The sequence below is a fragment of the Crotalus tigris genome, unplaced genomic scaffold, assembly GCF_016545835.1.
Source record: "Crotalus tigris isolate CLP2741 ecotype Arizona unplaced genomic scaffold, ASM1654583v1 scf7180000019068.10715455, whole genome shotgun sequence".
In the NCBI taxonomy this organism is placed as follows: Eukaryota; Metazoa; Chordata; class Lepidosauria; order Squamata; family Viperidae; genus Crotalus; species Crotalus tigris.
In genome coordinates, this window is record NW_024097358.1 from 71,707 (window position 1) to 91,337 (window position 19,631).

The 19,631-nt window shown below is 44.2% G+C and overlaps 1 protein-coding gene across 2 annotated transcripts in view; it reads left to right on the forward strand.

Moving 5' to 3' along the window:
• Positions 1 to 19,631, forward strand: part of IGDCC3 (immunoglobulin superfamily DCC subclass member 3) — a 59,350-nt gene that overhangs the window by 35,634 nt on the left and 4,085 nt on the right. For both annotated transcript variants that reach the window (XM_039358867.1, XM_039358868.1), the window contains 9 exons: positions 163 to 293; positions 880 to 1,017; positions 4,079 to 4,237; positions 9,020 to 9,185; positions 15,612 to 15,859; positions 16,672 to 16,836; positions 17,498 to 17,686; positions 18,267 to 18,371; positions 19,424 to 19,562. In XM_039358867.1, the coding sequence (XP_039214801.1) occupies positions 163 to 293; positions 880 to 1,017; positions 4,079 to 4,237; positions 9,020 to 9,185; positions 15,612 to 15,859; positions 16,672 to 16,836; positions 17,498 to 17,686; positions 18,267 to 18,371; positions 19,424 to 19,562 (1,440 nt within the window). The remainder of the gene's footprint in view (positions 1 to 162; positions 294 to 879; positions 1,018 to 4,078; positions 4,238 to 9,019; positions 9,186 to 15,611; positions 15,860 to 16,671; positions 16,837 to 17,497; positions 17,687 to 18,266; positions 18,372 to 19,423; positions 19,563 to 19,631) is intronic.

Consider the following 19,631-nt stretch of genomic DNA (forward strand, 5'->3'; position numbering starts at 1 on the left):
TTTCAGGATTAAGATAATAAACACTCTGTGAAAATGGAAATAACTTTTGGTATTGCAGGAATAATAAAGTAAGCTCATTGAAATACATGAGAACAGATATTCCTTCAGAGACCGTAATCCCGAGCATCTATCCCCAAAAAGTGTGTTTTCTGAATCCCTCAGGTACACGCTGCTTCCCAAGGGAGTTTTGCAAATAACTGGACTCCGAGCCGAAGATGCTGGGATCTTCCACTGTGTCGCCAGCAACATTGCGAATGTGAAATTTAGCAGAGGAGCCAGGCTGACCGTCTCAGGTTGGTTGGAGAGGGGTGTGGGATGTGGGGTGGGGTGAGGTGGGATGGGATGGGGACAGAGATTACAGGTAGTCCTCAACTTACGACCACAACTGAGCCCAAAATTTCGGTTGCTAAAAGTGCAAATGGACTTTTTTTTCCTTGAAGACATTTTGCTTCTCATCCAAGAAGCTTCTTCACTTCTGACAGAATGGTGGAGAATCTCCACCATTCATTTAGAACTGAAGAAGCTTCTTGGATGAGAAGTGAAACATCTTTTTTAAAAAAACAAAGTCTAGTTGCCTTTTGGAAAAAAAGGTAGTTCGCCATGTTTCCCCCAGGAGGTCCCTCTACACCAGGGGTAGCCAACCTTGGCTCTTTTATGACTCGTGGACTTCAACTCCCAGAATTCCTGAGCCAGCTCTGCTCTGGCTCAGGAATTCTGGGAGTTGAAGTCCACGAGTCATAAAAGAGCCAAGGTTGACTACCCCTGCTCTACACCTTGAAATTCCTTTCCTCAGAACCTTGGCTTCTGTCCACCTCTAATGTAAAATATTTGCAAAAAGGAACGATGAAAGGTTTTGCTTGTCTGCTGTTTACTGCACAGGCTCTCCTTCTGCTGTTTACAAAGACCCTATGATCCTTGTGGGACCTGAGAACCTGACCCTGACGGTGCACCAGACTGCCATCTTGGAATGTATTGCAACTGGGAATCCCAGGCCTATTGTCTCCTGGAGTCGACTTGGTGGGTACTCCAAATCTATAGCTGTCCTCTTAATTTTTTTTGACCACAAAATATTTTTATAAATATTGTTATCCCACCTTTGTTTTTTTCTAAATAACCCAAGATGGCAAATGGCGAATTCTCCTTTCTCCTTCTATTTTACCCACAACTGAGAGGGAGGGACTGGCCTAAGGCAGGGGTAGGAAAAGAGCCAAGGTTGCCTACCCCTGGCCTAAGGTCACCCAGCTGGCTTTCGTGGCAGGACTAGAAGTCACCGTCTCCCACTTTCTAGCCTGGTGCCTCAACCTCGAGATTAAGCTGGCTCTATATTTTTATGGTTCATGAACCCACTCTCTTTTGCTCTAGCAAATATGAGTTCCTGGTGGGTACGGTTAGGAAACAATCATTGATAGAAAATAGGTACATAATGAGCATTATACAGATAGTCCTTGACTTATGTGACTATTCGAAGTTATGACATGGGGTACTTATGACCCAAATTTGAAGTTCCAATCATTGCCCCACTAGCCACATAACTACACTCCAGGTGCTCAAGCATTCACAGCCGATTGTAACATCCTGTGGTCATATAACTGAGTTTTACAATGGTTTTGCCAAAAATTTGCATTGACTTCCAGTTTTTGGCAAAACCAGCCCTTACGAAAAAAAGGTTGTAAGATCAGGTTGATCATGTGACTTGATTTACAACCCTCGTAAGTTATCACCATGATGAAAAAGCTTTATTATGATCATAACTTGAGGACTACCAATGAATGGAACGTCTTCTTTCAACGGGAGTGGAAATAAGCTGAAATTACTCCCCCCATGTCCCCCCAAAGATTACACAAAGTTAAAACCATTGAGTTAGTTCGGATTTCAGGGTTTGAGGCAATTTCAGAAAACATTTATTACTTCATTTGTCAGCTCGGTGTAATGGTGGGGCAGACGCCAACCTATCTCCCACTTCAAACTACTTTCATTTCAAAGCTAAGACCCCCTTGCTACAACTCATGTTATTTGTTTAGATTAGTTTCCAAAGCATAAGAATTTTCAGGTGTGTGGACTTCAAATCCCAGAATTCCGCAACCAACATGGCTATAGATGAGAATTCTGGGACTTGAAGTCTATGCACTTACCTGGACAATACCAAGGATAGCAAATACTAATCTAGATTTAATTCAAAACACAAAGAAGAGCCTAGCATTGTGCAAAACCGTCAAGGCCCACAGAGACCCCCCCCCAAATATCCTTAGAAAATGAAATGGAAGAGGAGCTTGTTTTGCCAGTTGGTATGCGAGTATCTTGCAAGTAACACAGATACCATGGCAGCCATTTTATGAAAGTGCCCGTAAAATGTTGTCAAAATGCTAAATAGGATCTCTGGTTCCCAAAAGTTGAACAATCCTGTCCTTAGGTGATTTTCAGAGGAAAATGGATTCAGTTTATATAAGAGATTCAGCAAAATACAAATCCACTTGAGGGTTAAAAGTTAATACTTTTAAAGTCACTGTAGGAGGGAAGCCAAATTAATTTTTCATGGTAAAAAAGCAGAAGGATTAAGTAAATCTTTCCCAACAAACAAATCTTGCTAAAAGATCTAGCTGCTCATGAAAGCTTGTGTCTTTTAATAAAATTGATTGGTTAGAAAAGGCGATTTAATACTTCTGAACTGAGCAAAGTCTCAATTAACAGCTTACTCAGGAGAAAAAACAAGCAAACTTACAAATACAAAGGGGAGAACCCCCCCCCCCAAGAGAGGAATAGTGAGTTCATTTTTCCCCCGAAAAAGAGGAAGACTTTTTGCTACTCCTGTTGGAATTGCATATTCATCTTTCTAACACCCTCTTCCCTTCAACAGCTGTACACACACTCAGGTGCCTCTTTCAGAATACACGGCAATTATTGGTGCTTCTTTTCTTTGAAAGACTGGCAGATAAACGCTTCTCTTACAAGTTTCTTGTGGTCTGACATCGATAAAAGGATCACAGACTTAACACGTCTGTTCTTTAGAGAATTGGAAATGCGAGCAAAAAGGAAAAAGACCCAGAATATTGGAATACTGTCAGACTTGGGGGGGGGGGAGTGTAGTGAGAAATAAATAACTAAGCACTACCCTTCTCTCCCCAACCCCCTCCATATGACAGCAGTAGAGCCCAATTAATTGGATAATGTATTGGCACAGGACTCTGCCGTTTCCCCCCCCCCCCCCTTCTGGCTGACAACTCTCTCAGTTCCCCTGAATATTTTAGAAACAATAACATCCATTTCAGCTCTGCTGCCATCCATTATTTCCACCTTTTCAGTCATCTTTTTCCCTCCAAGGGCAGAGAGATGGGAGTTGGGGTGTGGAGTGTAAATAATTTGTTCAGGATTTTCCGTTGGAAGGTGCAATTGAGCTGAATCTGAATTTTAGCACAGACCTTTAGGTCAGACACTCCGGCAAACCAATTCCACTTCTTAAATGCTAGGCAGATTTGGCTTTTAAGTTTTCTTTTTACTACGTACTAAGTGCAGCCAGCCAGCTGTTTCATGGCAGAAATTCTTGGACAATGCCTGGGCCTCCTTCCCCAGAAGCTAGAAAACTTAAAAGGGCCTTCCCCAGTTTTGCTGAACCCACCCACCCACCCACTCCCCAAAATACCTTTGAAATGAAAATAGTTTGAGATGGGTCTGCCCCACCATTACACCAAGCTGACAAATGTTTAATTCCTGAATTAATAAATGTTTTCTAGATTGCCCCAAACCCTGAAATACGAACTAACTCAATGGTTTTAAGTTTGTTTACTCTTTGGGGGGACATGGCAGAGTCATTCCAGCTTATTTCCACTCCCATTGGAAGAAGATGTTCCATTTATGGGTAGTCCTCAAGTTAGGATCATAATGAAGCCTGTTCATCATGGTGATAACTTACGAGGGTCGTAAATCAAGTCACATGATCAACCTGATTTTGACTCGTTTGACAGGGTTGCGTGCGAGACGCACATGTTGCAATTCTACTTTAAAGGAGGGTAATCCCAACTGGCTTGGTCAGTCTGCAAGCAGGACAGGGGCGACCATCTTACTTCTTTCTTTCCTATTCCAGACGGGCGCCCAATTGGTGTGGAAGGAATTCAGGTCCTTGGAACCGGAAATCTCATGATTTCAGACCTCACCGTGCAGCATTCTGGGATATACGTGTGTGCGGCCAATAAGCCTGGCACAAGGGTGAGAAGGACAGCCCAAGGAAGACTCGTGGTGCAAGGTAAGACTCCTAACTACGGAAATGCTTCTTCGCACCATAGGGGACCTTCCAATGGATCTCCTTGAATTTTATTCATCAAGTGAGTTGAAACAATGAGTGACTTTGTCCCATCCGTAGAATGGGACAAAATTCCGTAGAATTTCCCTTTCTACTTAAGAACAAGCATCAGGTTTCAATTGCAAGCGTTTCTGACAGTCCATGAGAAAATGCTGTCCTTTAGTTGGAGTTCACTGAGTTGCAAGTGGACAAGACAAATTGTTTCCTCTTGGTTGTTTCTCCATTTCCGTTTCCTTCTTCTGCTTCTCCGTCTCCTTTTACTCCTCTTTCTCCTTCTTCTTTTCCTTCTCCTTCCTCCTTCGTTCCTCTCTTCAGTTTATTACAACAATGTTGTTTCTTTCTCTCTTCTTTCTTTGTGTTATTTTAGCTGCACTTAATCCTCTCCAAAGGTTTAAAGAAGGCTATTCATTGATCTCAGGAGGATTATTTATAAAGAGATCCAGAAGTCTGCCTGCAGTTTCCCCTCCCTCACCTAGGAGAACATTGATAATGTTGTCAAGGAGGCAAAGAACATCATGTCCCTTATGATACAATTGCACAAGTGACACACAAGAGATAATCCTTGAACTTATGACAAGTTGGGAGCAGAACCTGCAACGCTAAGTAAAGATTCATTGTCATTAGGTTGCAACCAATTTTACGACTTTTTTGCTGCCATTGTTAAGCGAATCTGGCCTTGTCACAAGCCTCCTGGGAAGGTCGCAAAATGCTGGAATCACCTTTGATAACCAGCTGATTGCCAAGTGTCCAAATTTTGATCACATGATCATGGGGAGACTGGGACAGTTGTAAGTATGAGGCTGGTTATAAGTCACTTTTTTCAGCATCGTCATAACTTATTCCATGGAATAAGACACTGTAGGAGAAGAGTCATATTCATCTCTGGTAGCAAATATCAGGCATGTCTGGTAATATTTTTTTCAACTGACATGTTTGATTCAATGCATAAGCTTTCTGGATCAAGCACATGACATAAGAGTCAGCTCTTCAACGCATCCGATGAAGTGAGCTTCACTCATCAAAGCTAATGCCCTTTTCATAAAGTTTTTTGAGTTTTGCTGAGAGCAGTCAGGCAAAGTACTGCCTATGCAGGTGTAGTTCTTAACCATTAGTAAATGGACTAAATAAAAGTTGCTTGGTTTGTTTATTTTCTGGTTCTGTTCTGAACAGAAGAAGAAGAAGAAGAAGGCGAAGAAGAAGAAGAAGAAGAAGAAGAAGAAGAAGAAGAAGAAGAAGAAGAGGAACAACAACAACAACAACAACAACCTCTTAATAAGGAAGGGGCTCAAATGGATTCCAACACTGCCTCTCCCCCACCCTTTTTCACCGCAGTAATGGGACTCTACCCCTGATCTGGGAGTCGGTGGAAGTCCATTGAAATTATGTGCATGTTGTTGTGCACAAGAAAATCCTGCCCCCCCCCTCCCCTGTACTGCCAGCTCCTAATGACGATTCCGAAAAGCCACTTTTAATGACCGTGGCCAGAAAGGGGTTTCTTGAATGTTTGCTGAGTCTTCAGTCTCCATGGTGAAGTTTTTGCAGAGAAGGCCTTTTTACCAAAGGGGAAAAAAAAGAAAAAAAGAGAAAGGAAAAAAAAATAAGAGGTAGATAAAACAACCCAGCTGGCAGCCCAGTGTTGAATGGTGCCTTAATCCTTTCCTGATTACGAGCCCTCATTTTGCCTTTGAAGTCGCCCGCTTCCCCTTTCTCATCAGCTTTTCTTGTGAACCATTTGGGCTTGATGAGCTTCAGAATCTAAAATTATATATATATATATATATATATATATATTCCCACCCAAGCTCCCTAATTGGACATTTTCACAAGAGTGGAAAAATGCAAAGACCCAACGTCGCCCTCGGGCTGAAGTGGCTTCTTTTTGTCAGGTGGGCACAAAATGGTTTCCCTTCTCAGAGACAGCAAGATTTTTGCAGGATCCAATCTGGGTCGGTTCCCGGGACCAGAGGTTTAGTCTTCTGAGCTTTCGGACTCATGCTGAAGCCCATCCTTGGGAACATCTCTCTACCGGAAGGTGTGCTTTGGGCTATTCTATGTATGTCCCAAGAATCTGGGTCCTCATTTTACCCACCTCGGAAGGATGGAAGGTTGAGCCAAGCTTGAGCCTCATCAGGATCGAACTGCTGGCAGTGGGCAGAGTCAGTCTGCAATACAGCATGCTAACTACTGCACCACCACGGCTTATTGGAGGCAGTACACTGAGGAACTGAGGAAGGCTACTATTGTCCTTATGCCCTACGGATCAGCTGCTGAAATCTGGATGAGACTCACCAATACATCTCTTCCTACATTCTTACCATAACCTTGTGATTGGATCCAATGTTCAAAGTCCTACTCCATTCTTCTTTCCCAAACTCTCAAAATAATTTATCCTTCTAGACATGGGCTGATGTTGAGCCATCAGCATAGCGATGAGAAATGGTCCTTCTCAGTTCACAAGCTGTCAGGTGGCTGCAGATGGCATCTAGGAAAGGTGTTGGGTGAAGCACTGCCTACTACATTATTTCAGAACCAGGCATTAAGTGGTCATTAAATGAACCAGTGGTTTGTTATGGGCCAATCTTACCCAAAACTGGACATAAATGCTGGTTTTCAGCAAACCAGTCATAAAATGTGGCCACGTGCCTGTGAGATGTTGCAAAAAATGTGTTATTGAGTACTCAAAGGGGAAGGGTACCCCTGGCTTAGCCTTTGGTGTGTGCTACTTGGGTTATTTATGGCTGAATGTATTGTGCACAAATTCACTAAGTATGTTATTTACCCATCAGAACTTCAACTTGTCTCATAAAGTCTCTCGTGCTGAATGATCACTAAGCAGCCATTTGTAAGTTGAGGACTTCTTTGCAGAGAGCAGCAAAGAAGACCAGTTCCAATAGTTGAGTGCAAAGCATCCATTTGCTTCCTTCTCTCTTCCCCACTGGCTGCCAGGCTGCTTTTTGGTGTCTCAGAACCATGATTGATGCACTGATTTCAAACGCCTCTGAAGAGACACTCATGCCCTTCAGTGTTGAATAGGCTGCTCTTTGCATTCCATCTCTCCTCCGTCTCCTTCAGAATAAAAGACCTCAGTGCCCCAGCGAGTATTAGCAGCTCCCTTGGCTGTCCCAGAGTTGCTAAGGAGCTGCTGGACTCTGAAAGGCCTTCTGTTTACCTTCCTTCCATTGGTCGCCCATCTTTGCTTTTCCATATGGAGCTCCATGCCCTGGTTTCAGAGTTTCAGCACGCGCACTGTGGTGGGGAGATATCTGTGGAATGCATTACAGTGGCCTCCTTCACACAACAAAGGTAGCTAGATCTGGGAAAAAACCAAGCCTCTGAAAGGGCCCAATTTGCTTGACCTTGCTAAGGGTTAATCGTGGCTAGATTTTTGTGGGTTTGGCCGTTATACAAACAGAGTCTCTTTGGTTAGTTTGTGGTTCAGCTTATTATGCAGATCCCAAGATTTTTAGCAGGCTGACTAAGCAGCGTAAGCATATTGTGATGGTTAATTTCATTTAGAAAAAGATCCTCTTTTGAAGATGGAATATGATCGGCAGGGAAGGAAAGAACTCAGTCACCGTGTTCACACCAGAGATGTTTTGCAAATCCAGTGGCTGCTGGCAGACATGCTAAGCCTGGTTGGGATTCGCCTTGCTTGGGTTTGTGGCTTAGCACAGCAGTTCCCATCCTTTATGTCTTGGCGGTCCAGCGGGGGGGGGGGGAGAGGGGCCCCGTGCAAGTGGTCGGCCAGTGCACTTGGGTGCCAGGCTGCCATTTGTGCAAGTCGAGCAGCACACACGTGCGCACATGCGCTGGCCAGCTATTCACATGGCCCACTTCTGAACCATCCACAGCTTGGTAATGGGCCATGGCTCGGGTGTTGAGAAACTCTGGCTTAGCCTTTGATGTGAATCTGAGATACTTGGGTTATTTATGGCTGAATTTATTGTGCACAAATTCACTAAGTATGTTATTTACCCAGCTTTTGAAGGATATAACTTCCTAAGTAGGAATAACAGAGTTGGAAGGGACCTTGGAGGTCTTCTAGTCTGCCCCCCTCCCAAGCAGGAAATGCTATAACATTTCAGACAAATGGCTGTCTAGTCCCTTCTTAAAAACTTCCAGTGATGTAGCACCCACAGCTTCTCAAGGCAAGCGGTTCCACTGATTAATCATTCTCACTGTTAGGAAGTGTCTCCTTAATTCTAGGTTGCTTCTGTCCTTGATTAATTTCCATCCATTGTTTCTTGTCTGGTTTCTGGTGCTTTGGAAAATAGGTAGAGCTCCTCGTCTTTGTGGCAGTCCCTCAGATATTAGAACACTGTCATTGTGTTATCCCTAGTCCTTCTTTCACTAGACTAGATACACCCAATTCCAGCAACCGTTCTTCATATGTTTTAGCCTCCAGTCCCCTGATCACCTTTGTTGCTCTTCTCTGCGTTCTTTCTAGAGTCTCAACATCTTTTTTATAATAGTTAGCAAAATATCTCCAGAGACTTTACCAATGGTGATCTTCTTGTGGTAGGAAGTTCTCCAGTTTAAACAAAGCCTGGAGAAGACTCTTGTCTTGTTCCTGTCAGTGATTCCTCTATTCCATGGTGACCAGAAGAGAATATTTATTTGGAAGCTCTTAATCATTTCCCTGTGTAGGAAAACCAGGAGTGCATTTCTTCCAATTCCTCTGCCCAAAGTCAAGCAAAGAAGGTGTCTTTCACTTTTCTTTTCCAGCTCCTGCAGAATTTGTCCAGCATCCTCAGTCAATTGCCAGACCTGTGGGCACCACTGCCATCTTTACCTGCTTGGCCCAAGGAGAACCTTCCCCGCAGATCACATGGTTGAAGAACGGGCAGATTTTGGAGCCAAGTGAGCACATTAAACTGAAGAACCACAATAGGTAAGATTCTCTGCAGACAGCAGCGAATCCAGTAGAGGGAGAAGTGAGCTTGGTGGTTGGATCTGGATCTACCAGATATCAGGATTAAGTCAGGGTCAATTCCTACAAACTAGCCAGTTCCTTGACAGCAATATGGAGGTGGCTTGCTATTGTCTTCTTCCAGAGGGAACCTTTGACTACCGAGTCTGACCTCCAGGTAATGGAAAAAGGTCCTTTGATTTTAGGTGGTCTTCCAGGATAGGTTCATCCTTTGGCTTGCACCTGTTTTTCTGACCAAGGTTGTCCAACTGAATCTGCACTCCATGTTCCTGGAGATCATCATAATCTTGTAGCTGCTTCTCTCTGAACGTGGCCCTTTTCTCATCAGCACAATCTTGTTTCTCAGCAAAGCTTACGCGACCCTAGTTTTCCTGTGCTAGAAGAACGCAATGTTTGTATCCTGGAAATAGCGGGGTAGATTGAGCCTAGTGCGAAAATTGCCACTCAGGGGGCTCGGTTTCTATGGAAATAATACAGAACAATGCCGGGGAAATAACAGAGGCCAAGCTATAAATCTCTAGGTTATAGAATCCCTTAATGAAAGATAACAGGGTTAAGTATATGACTGGAAGTCTGTGAACACCAGCAAAAAGTAAAAAGAGAAATTTCTCAGAGGCAGACTCGGGTGTCCCAAAGGGGGTGGTCCAAAAAGTCAAGGGGGTGGCCAAAGGGGGTGTTACTGAAACCACTCCATTGTTGTTGTGTTGTTGACGTTGTAAAGCTTCAGTTGCAACCACCAACATTTCCCCACCATGTTGATTGTTAGTCAGGTGCCAGAGTGGAAGGAGAAGTTGGCAACTGCAGTCCTGTCTGGAAAACATCTGGTTGGAGAACGCCTCGTGTCCATCTTGTTTTGTGTCCCAACATGGTATAAGATCTCCTGCTTGAGCAGGAGGTTGGACTAGGAGACATCCAAGGTCCCTTCCCATCCTATTATTCTACGTTCTATGAGATGAGTCATCTTGGTACAATTTATGGCAGGAATGCACACCCTTATTAAGTGTGGGTCCTTGAAATTCAACTTTCAAGCAGTGGGATAGGAACAAACCCATGAAAAGTGTCCAGAGTAGGAGTGGCCAAGAAAAAGTTAGTTGGGACAACAATCTATTATTGGAATGTCTGTGGAGATTCTCAGTCATCCGGGTCATGGTTGTCTTTTTAAAAAGCACCTTTGAGGCTGTTATTGAAATATAATTTTAAAAATCCCACTTTGGCTTCCTTAAAAGTGGCAGTCAATCTGGCATCAGCTTCTGGAGGGGCTCAGGGATCACACTCAAAGTTTTTGGAGAAAGTTGTAAAGCTGGTTGTAACTTGTGTAATGCCTTCCTTGCAAGGAGAGGTTCTACATGAAAGGCTGCCATCATCGCACCTCCCCAAGCTTGCAAATGCTGGCAGATCAACGGCTGCATCCTTTTCACCCTCTCTGCTTTTTTCTCTCTTCTGCCAGCCTGTTCTCGGTTTTTGCTTTTGACTGGCCTGTCAGGAGCATCGTGCCAACAAACGGAGGCTGGGGAGGGAAGAGAAGAGAACAAAAGAAGAGATTGAACCAGGGGGAAAGCTAATTTTGATTTAAATTACATTTGCAATTAATGTGCATAATCAGAATGGAAGTCATTTAATGAAAGAGAATTGGTGCGATTGCTCCTAAATATTTGAACCCTTTTTTCCTCCTCTTCGGTCACATTCAAAAATCACAATCCAACAGCACATTTGTGTTGTGGTGGGGATGTGTGGGGGGAGGAGGTCTAGGGGTGGGAAGGTTGCTTGTGATCTTGCAGTGTCCTGCGGGGGGGGGGGGGAGTAAGCTGCTCGTGTAACACACTCAGAGCAGGAGGGAAAAGAGGGGGGGGGAAGCCAGTCACCAATGAAAGCTCTTTGTTTCTCTGCCTCCAGGCTCAGTTGTGTGTATCAGGAGTGTGTGTGTGTGTGTGTGTGTACATGTGCATATGCTAGGGGACGTAATGTGCAAACTCAGAATATAAATTGCATTAAAGGGTCTGTGTTACTGGAATGCATTTATCGCAACAGCAGGTAGCAAAAGCAAGCTCCTAATATCGATTTTTCATTCCTTGCTGGGAGATTGTATTTACAAAATGGTAATTAAGTGGATTTCATTCATTAATCCTGCCAAAAAGCAATTCAGAGCCTTTGCCCGAGGACTCAGGTGTCATTTGCTCTGCTCCATAAATTTGCATCTTATGAGCCCCTCCCCCTTCGCTCCCCAGAGACCCACAAATCCTAAATCCTCTTTTCTAAGTTGGGGTGGGGGGACTGGTTCCTTCTCGAATGGATTGGGTTAAGAATATATTGCACCAGAAACAATATTCCAGTTTCGGAGGTATTGTTAAGATTATTTTGCTCCTAAGCCATGGACAACTCACATATGCCTTTCAGCCTAGGCCTAATGGACTTCTGATGTCATGCACTTAGTAATAAACCCACATCCTCCTTTTGCACCAGTTAAAACTTCCAGAAACCCTTCAGGAACAACTTTGGAAAATAGTCTAGCTAGCTGTAGTATTTAAGAAAATTTGGACAGCCACCCAATCGCTCTCAATGAGTGGGTGGCTTAGTGTAGTTGGCTGCGCTGGGTTGTCCTGGTGGTGTCCCATCCCTAATTACTGCTTATAGCTTTTCAAAATCTGCCTACATGATGACTAGACTTGCTGTCCAGATAAAAAATAAAGACACACACTCCCAAAACTAAGTCCTGTCCATACTTGTGATGGTTTTCAGTTCCTTCCAAAGGTTACAGGCAGCATTTAATTCATCAAAACTTTGTCAACTCCTGGTTGAAGCATCCATGTGTGAGCAGGCTTCTTTTCAGTGGGGGGGGGGGAAGGGGCTGTCCTCTGTCTCTCCTTCTCTCTCTGCCCTGTTCCCCACCCCTACCCTTGGCTTACATGCTTTGCACAACTGGGTGTGACCCGCCAAAGGACGGCCTTCTATGTTTGCCAGTATTATTGCACACCAGCTAAATGCAAGATTTCTCCAGCTTGCTGGTTGCACCTTTAGCAACTGGAGCATGAAAATTAAACAGTCCAGCATGCCTGGTCTTTGCTGTCTGTGAGCGCCTTAACCAGTCTGGCCTTGCTAGTGAAGTTTGGAGTTTGGCGAGAGAGCCTTTCATTCATCTCGGACAGCTGCTGCAGAAGGAGCATTGATCTTCCTCTTGTGAAGCAAGTCTTGTACAAGCTGGAACATCTGGCTCTTCTTCACCTCTCTCTCTCTTTTTCTTTCTTTCCATCTTTTTGCAGAAGCATGAAGCATCTGCAAGGCATCGCGGAAGTGGAAGGGAAGGAATGTTTCCTGACACTGGGAATCTTCCAGAGGGATAGTTGCTAGCCTTCTCATCAAAACCCAACATTTAGCTCCTCTGCTCTTTTCTTCCTTAATGCAGGCACAGGCAGTCCTTGACTTACAACCATTTGTATAGTGACCATTTGAAGTTACAACAGCCCTGAAACCATTTTTCACACTTCATAACTGTTGCATCACCCCCATGGTCACGTGATCAACATTCAGAGGCTTGGCAACTGACTCATACTTATGACGGTTGCAGTGTCCTGGGGTCACGTGATCCCCTTTTGCGATCTGAGAAGCAAAGCCCATGGGGGAAGCCAGATTCACTTAACAGCCGTATTACTGACTTAACGGTTGTGACAATTCACTTAACCACTGTAGCAAGAAAGGTCGTAAAATGGGGCAAAACTCAACGCTGCTAACATCAGATGTTCTTGCTTTGAGAACAGATGGAAATGCAGCCATTTTCTCCATCGCTTTTAGAATTAGTTGCTGCTGGGAGGGGGAATGTGGATGAGAGTCCAGCTAGCCATAGCAATAATAACTCAGCAGTGGGAACCGAAGGTCATTGGGCCCAGAGCTGATAGTGTTTATTTCAAATTTTTATCAGTTTATTAAAACATAGAATACAGAAATAGAAAGAAAAATATAAAAGGAATTGGAAAACAAGGGAAGGAAAAGACTGTAGGATAAAGGGGAAAAGAAAGGGAAAAGCACTAGTGCTAGCAGGGAGTGGTACCACTGAAGATACAATGAAGGAGGATATTTGTAGCTCAGGATTGAAATGAAGGGTCCTTGGTGCTCTCTGAGCTTGCTGGTTTTCTTGCGGACATTTTAACTAGGTTACCTAGTGAAATGTCTGCAAGAAAACAACCAAGCTTAGAGAGCACCAAGGACCCCACAATCCTCCTCCTCCTCCCATTCTCCTCTTCTTTGTAAAGCCCACTCCCTATTACCACTGATGATGTTACCTAGTTGGGTAATGAAACGTCTGCAAGAAAACCACCAAGCTCAGAGAGCACCAATGACCCCTCAGTGCAGGATGTGCTTTTTGGAGCAAGCTGGTGTCTGTCTCCCTATCTAGTGTACCATTTGCTCACTCACCTCCCCGTAAGAAGCCACTCACAAGCCTGTCCTACAGGGTGATTTGCTGGACTTATCCAGAACTGCTTGCAGCATTTTCCAGGACCTTCCTCAAACCTTTGGGATTTGTAGGGAAAGGTGTAACATTTCTCTTTTCTCTGCTTGCCAGGTTTGTGTACCAGGCAGATTTACTTGGGAGGGAGGAGGCGGGAGGTGACAGCTGACATTCCCCTTCCTTTCACAGCCACATGGGTCAGCTTCATGGCTCTGTCATGTTTTATCATCCCTTCCCCCCCTCTTCACCCAACCCCCACGCCTCTCTGCTCTATGGGGCTGAGCCTCTTTACATAGAAACTGTTTCACACATGTGCCAGATGGAGCCTGCACATAAATTAGATCCTGGCTGATTGCAAAAAGCTTGACATCAGGTCTGCAATTCTCTGCCTTCCCTGGGGTGTTTTGCTGCTGCGACCCACGAGAGGGAATTAATGTTTGCTGTTGCAAGGGGGAAGAGCACACCCCCTTTTCAGGGTGTGCGTGTGTGCTTGCGTGTGTATTTCCATGCTAAAGGCTCCCTTTGCTCTTTGGGAAGGATGAGGATGAAAAGCATAATCTGTTTTATTTCATTTACAGTATACTAAAATAATTAGCATTCTCTATCGACAGGGTAAGTGTTCTTGACAGTTTCCCTTTTTGCGTCTCATGAAAAGAGGTTGGGAACGTTTTGAAAATCTGATTCTGAACATTGTGTTACACGGTTTGGGAGGGGGCCTATGGCTTGCAAGCCTCACCTCCGTGCTGCATTTTGGCGAAGATCCTGGCTTAGCCTCCCTCTGGGATTGTGGGAGATTCTCCCATTTTGCAAAAGTTTGTATAAAGTCAGGGATGAAAATGGAGTTTTGGGATGCTCAATCTTAGAGTAGGGAATATTCCCGGGATTAGTGAATCAGGCAGGGTGTTCGGCATTGAGCACAAAGGCTTACTGTGTTCTGTGACGTCTACTTCCAGGTCAGTGGCTTAACCACCTTCCCTAAACCTATTGCCTTCCTGGTATGCTTGACTTCCAACTCTAAAAAACCCCTGAGCAGCAGTAGGTCAAGATTGCTGTCTCCTTGGCTTCCTGGCATGCTTTAGTCATGTTCAGAAAACCTGATGCTATGATGACTTGGGTCTTGCCCGCTCAAGTGGAGGTTCTTCTTCCGAAGTTGCTACTAACATCTTAACAGAATAATAGAGTTGGAAGAGACCTTGGAGTTCTTCTAGGCCAACCTGCTGCTCAAGCAGCAGCCCCTCTACCCTATCAGATAAACGGCTGTCCAATCTGTTCTTGAAATTCTCTAGTGATGGAGCAGTCACAACTTCTGAAGGCAAGTCGTTCCACTGATCAATTGTTCTCACTGTTAAGAAATTTCTCCTTAATTCCAGGTTGCTTCTCTCCTTGATTAGTTTCCATCCATTGCATCTTGTTCTGCTTTCAGGTGCTTTGGAGAATAGGTTGATCCCCGCCCCCTCTTCTTTGTGGCAGTCCCTCAGATATTGGAAGACTGCTATCATGTCACCCCTAGTCCATCTTTTCATTAGACTATGCATACCCAGTTCCTGCAACTGTTCTTCATATGTTTTAGCTCTAGTCTTCTCATAAGTCCCACAGCACCAAAAGAACAGAAAATAGCCTAAGTCACCTTTGCATCATCTGTTATGGTGGTCCCCAGGGTTGCACTCCCCTGGATTAGGAAACTGCCCTCATCCCTAATCTCTCTCAGCTTCTCACTTTGGGGAGAGAAGGAATTTAACCACTGAGTTGCACTCAGTCTGGGACTTCGCAGAGGTGCTTTGCTAAAATCATCTCAGCAGCCAAATTTCTAGACTTCCGTTACTCCCTTTTCAACTCTGAACCTAGTCTGCATGGGGCCATGTGAATGGGGTCAAGAGAAAGGCTGAGTCCTAGGGGGGCTTGGTAGAAAATGCTAATCTTGCCTGGTCTGATTGTTTCCCATCTAGCACGCTCACCATCTCCAACATTGGTCAGGCGGATGAGGCCATCTACCAGTGTATCGCCGAAAACAGTGCGGGCTCCACCCAAGCCAGTGCCCGCTTGACCGTGCTGTGGGCCGACCGACTTCCTAGTCCTCCTCAAGAAGTGAAAGCAGCTTCCGTCTCGGCGACCACCGTCCAACTGCTGTGGAGCGAGCCATTGCAAAACACCAAGGAGATCATCGGCTACGTCCTGCACATTAGAAAAGCAGCAGGTAGGGATGGCGGAGAAGGGCCAGGACTGCTCATATTCATGCTGTACAGAGAATGCCTTTTCTTGCACTTCTGACTGGCCGTTCCCAAGCAGAGGGATAGCAGTTAATTATTTTTCCAAGGAGAGGTTTTTATGGGAGACCTGCTCAAGGATGGTCACTGATGGAATGATGAGGTGTGGAATGGAATGGTGTTTTTATATACCTACATTATATAGATGTCACACCTGTGACAGGTAAAAACATGTTTTTTTAAAAAAAAAAAAAACAGGTAAAAACATGTTTTGAAAAACAGCGCCATCTGTTGGACGTAATCTCTATATCTGCACACAAAATGGAACAACAAAAAAATATTGTATACCCACAAGCATTGTGAAATTAAACATATTACAAACGTGCGCTTTCTTTTTTCTTTCTTGAACTACAGCAACGCGTGGCTGGGTACAGCTAGTGAGGAATAAGAACAAGGTTTTGGCATGCCTGACATCTAGTGGCAAAATGCAACATGCCATTTTTTTTTTTTTAACATCAGGCCTTCCTAAGAAGGAAGCTGGCAGAGAGTCTGGAGATCAATTGGAGAGATTCCATCTCCCAATAAATTCATCAGAGAAATTAACAATTGGCCCTTGATTCTAAGCCATGCTCTGGCCCAAATTCTCAAAATGCCTTTCCTGGTGGCAGAGAACGTAAGAAATTGGAGGCAGATCTATAGGGGCTCCCTGGTACAAATTTCTTCCAATTGGTGGCTCCCTGGACCCCTTCCTTCCTTCCCTTCCCTTCCCTTCCCTCCCTGACTCATTCCTCTTGTATTTCAGACCCAGTGGAAATGGAATATCAAGAGGCTGTCAGTAAAAACACTTTCCAGCAGCTTGTGACCGAGCTAGAGCCTTCCACCAGTTACAGCTTTTATATAAAAGCCTACACCTCTCGCGGTGCCAGCAAGGCCTCTGATGTCGTGGTGGTCAGCACCCTGGGAGAAGGTAGGGAGAATCAGCTTCAGGTTCAGATGTTTACGAGCCACCGCTGTGCTTCCTTCAGATCAAGAGTACATCCAAAGTAACATCTGGGGGCTCTTCCTGAAGCTTGAGGGTTGCTTATGTGGAACACTGGTTTAAGGCAAGGGGTCGCAGCGAAATATATTTGATAAAATCTGAGGGATCATATCCTGCCAGTCACATCCACCTGACCCACTAGAGCAGGGAGGCAAGGAATGTTCTGGGTTTTGTCCCTTAAGGAGGTACATCTGCTAGGATCTAGCAGAAGGGCTTTCTCTGTGGTGGCTCCCTCCCTTTGGAACATCGTCATCCCTGCAGAAATTAGACTGCCCCTCCCCACTTTGGCAGTCTTTTGGAAGGCCCTGAAATTGTGGGAACGCAGAATGCAATGGAGCCCATCAAGTGGTTTATTTAAGCGTGTGCTGTCGTTGGGGGAGTGGGTGGGTGCATTCTTTTTATTTATTTTTTTCCTATTTTGTATTTTTACTGTTTGTAAGCCGCCTAGAGTCGCTAGGCAGCTATATAAATGTTCTAAAATAAATAAATAAATGTATTATTTCATGGGGGGGGGTTGGTCCAGAGTATCTTTGAGCTTAGGAGAAAGAAGACTTTGCCTCATTCTTCTTTGCTTTCTGCTTTCTTTCAGTACCAGCAGTGCCATCTCTCTTCATTAAAGTTCTCAACAGCACCACCGTTCAAGCCATGTGGGAACCTTCCATCAAACTGGGCCAGCACGAAGGGTTCAAACTCTACTATCGCAAAGTCCACCTTCCTCACTTCACAGGACCCATGCTTTTGTCCAGCAACGTCACCTCTTGCAACATTACTCATCTTGGTGAGTAGAGAAGAGGAATGTATAGAGATGATTATTATTTGTATAAATATAAAAATGCCTATACTTAATCCTTTACATGTTGAAAATATTAAGTATTATATTTTGGCTAAGGTTGAAGAAGGAAAATACAAATGGGAGAAGGGAAGATCAAAGAAATGTATTATTAATTAATATATTCATTAAGGCATTATCTAATTTAATCATTATCGACCGTTAATTATTACTGACCCTTTTTTTCGTGTTAAAATGTAAACCAAGACAACACGCTGTACACCAGGCACTGGAAATTTGTTATAGTTAAAAACCAATAAAATATCTATAAAAAAAATAAGCTTCTTGGATGAGAGGCAAAACGTCCTCAAGGAAAAACAAGGAAGTCCAGTTACCTTTTGAAAAAGCATCTTTGAGACTTGTGTAGGGGAGTTCCCAAGACCCCCCAAAGGGGTTATTCAAGGCTGATAGCTTCCCACGTCTGACACAGATGCCACAGAAAGCAGCAATGGCTTTGCCTAGCACACTGAACACATCCCTGCCCTTGATTGACCTAACTGTATCTTCCCCCGTCTCCATGTTCTCTCAGATCCAGCAGTGGTGTATGAAGTCAAACTGCTTGCTTTCAACCAACACGGCGATGGGAACGCTACCGTCCGTTTTGTGTCCCTTCGAGAAACTGTGGAAAAAACAGGTGAGAGGCTCAACTCACCTTAAGGAGCCTTGAGATGTTTGGAGGTTGCAGAATGAGAGGTGGGAAGGGGAGAAAGGACCAAAAGACAACTGAGAAAATTGTGTTGCATCTTGCATATAATATTTATTGGGGGGGGAAATGCATGTGGAATTTAAAACAAAAAAAACTACAGAAACTTAAAGAGTAGAGAAAAGAAAAAGATCTTAAAAGGTAAGAGAAAAAGAAAAGGAGAAAAAAGGATCTAAAAAAATGACTTGTGTTCCTCTTAGTAGCAGCTACCGGCATTCCTACCTCCCAAATGTCATCTCTTGGTTCCCCTCTTATAAATGAGCTTTTTTAATCAGCAAATCCCAAGATCATTGATTCATTCGTGTTAGTCCGTTTTCAGCACAAAAAATAAATAAACCAATCCAGAAAATGTTTCCAGTAATTGTTGTTTCCGTGTGTATCTTCTATATTCAAGTTATCCAATAGAAGAGAATGTCTGTAGCTCAGGGTTAAATTGTGGAGTCTTTAGTGGAATCTCTCTTGAGCTTGGTTGTTTGCCGATGTTTCCTTACCCAACTAATGAAACCTAACGCTCTTCAGTGTGAACGTTTGCGGGGTTTGTAAACAGGCAGCGAACCCCACACTTTCTCACACTGAAGACATGACCTAGTTGGGTGATGAAACATCTGCAAACAGCCAAGCTCAGAAGCATCAAGGACGCCACAGTTCAAAGCATCTCCTAAAAAGCCTTGCTTCTTTTCTGATATTAAGCTTCCCTTAATTGCTTTAAATTGTAAGGGCACCATCTTCTACTCAAAAGACTTGGATGGTCATCTCCCCCAAAAGAGGCAGGGCCCTCGCATCTGCAGGAATGGCAAGGTATGGGCAAGAAATACGATACGTCAGGAATGGCATCACATCTCTGACTTGAACACAGTTCTTTGTCTTGCTCGTCTTGCCTCTACGAGTGATGTGACGGAAAACGCCGGGGATGTGCTTTCCTCTCCTACAATTTGTGTCCGAAGTGTAAGGGATTTTCCCTTCCTCTTTCTCACCAACCTTAGACCTCAACCCACCGTGCAACTGCATGAAGGATGAGTCGGCCAACAAAACATCAGCTACTGGGATCATCATTGGAATCCACATTGGGGTCACCTGCATCATCTTCTGTGTCCTTTTCCTCATGTTTGGCTACAGAGGACGGTACGTTTCCCTTTCTGCCCAACGTTTGTTTTTAGCTCTGTCGCCGGGCAATTTAGATAAGACATAAGA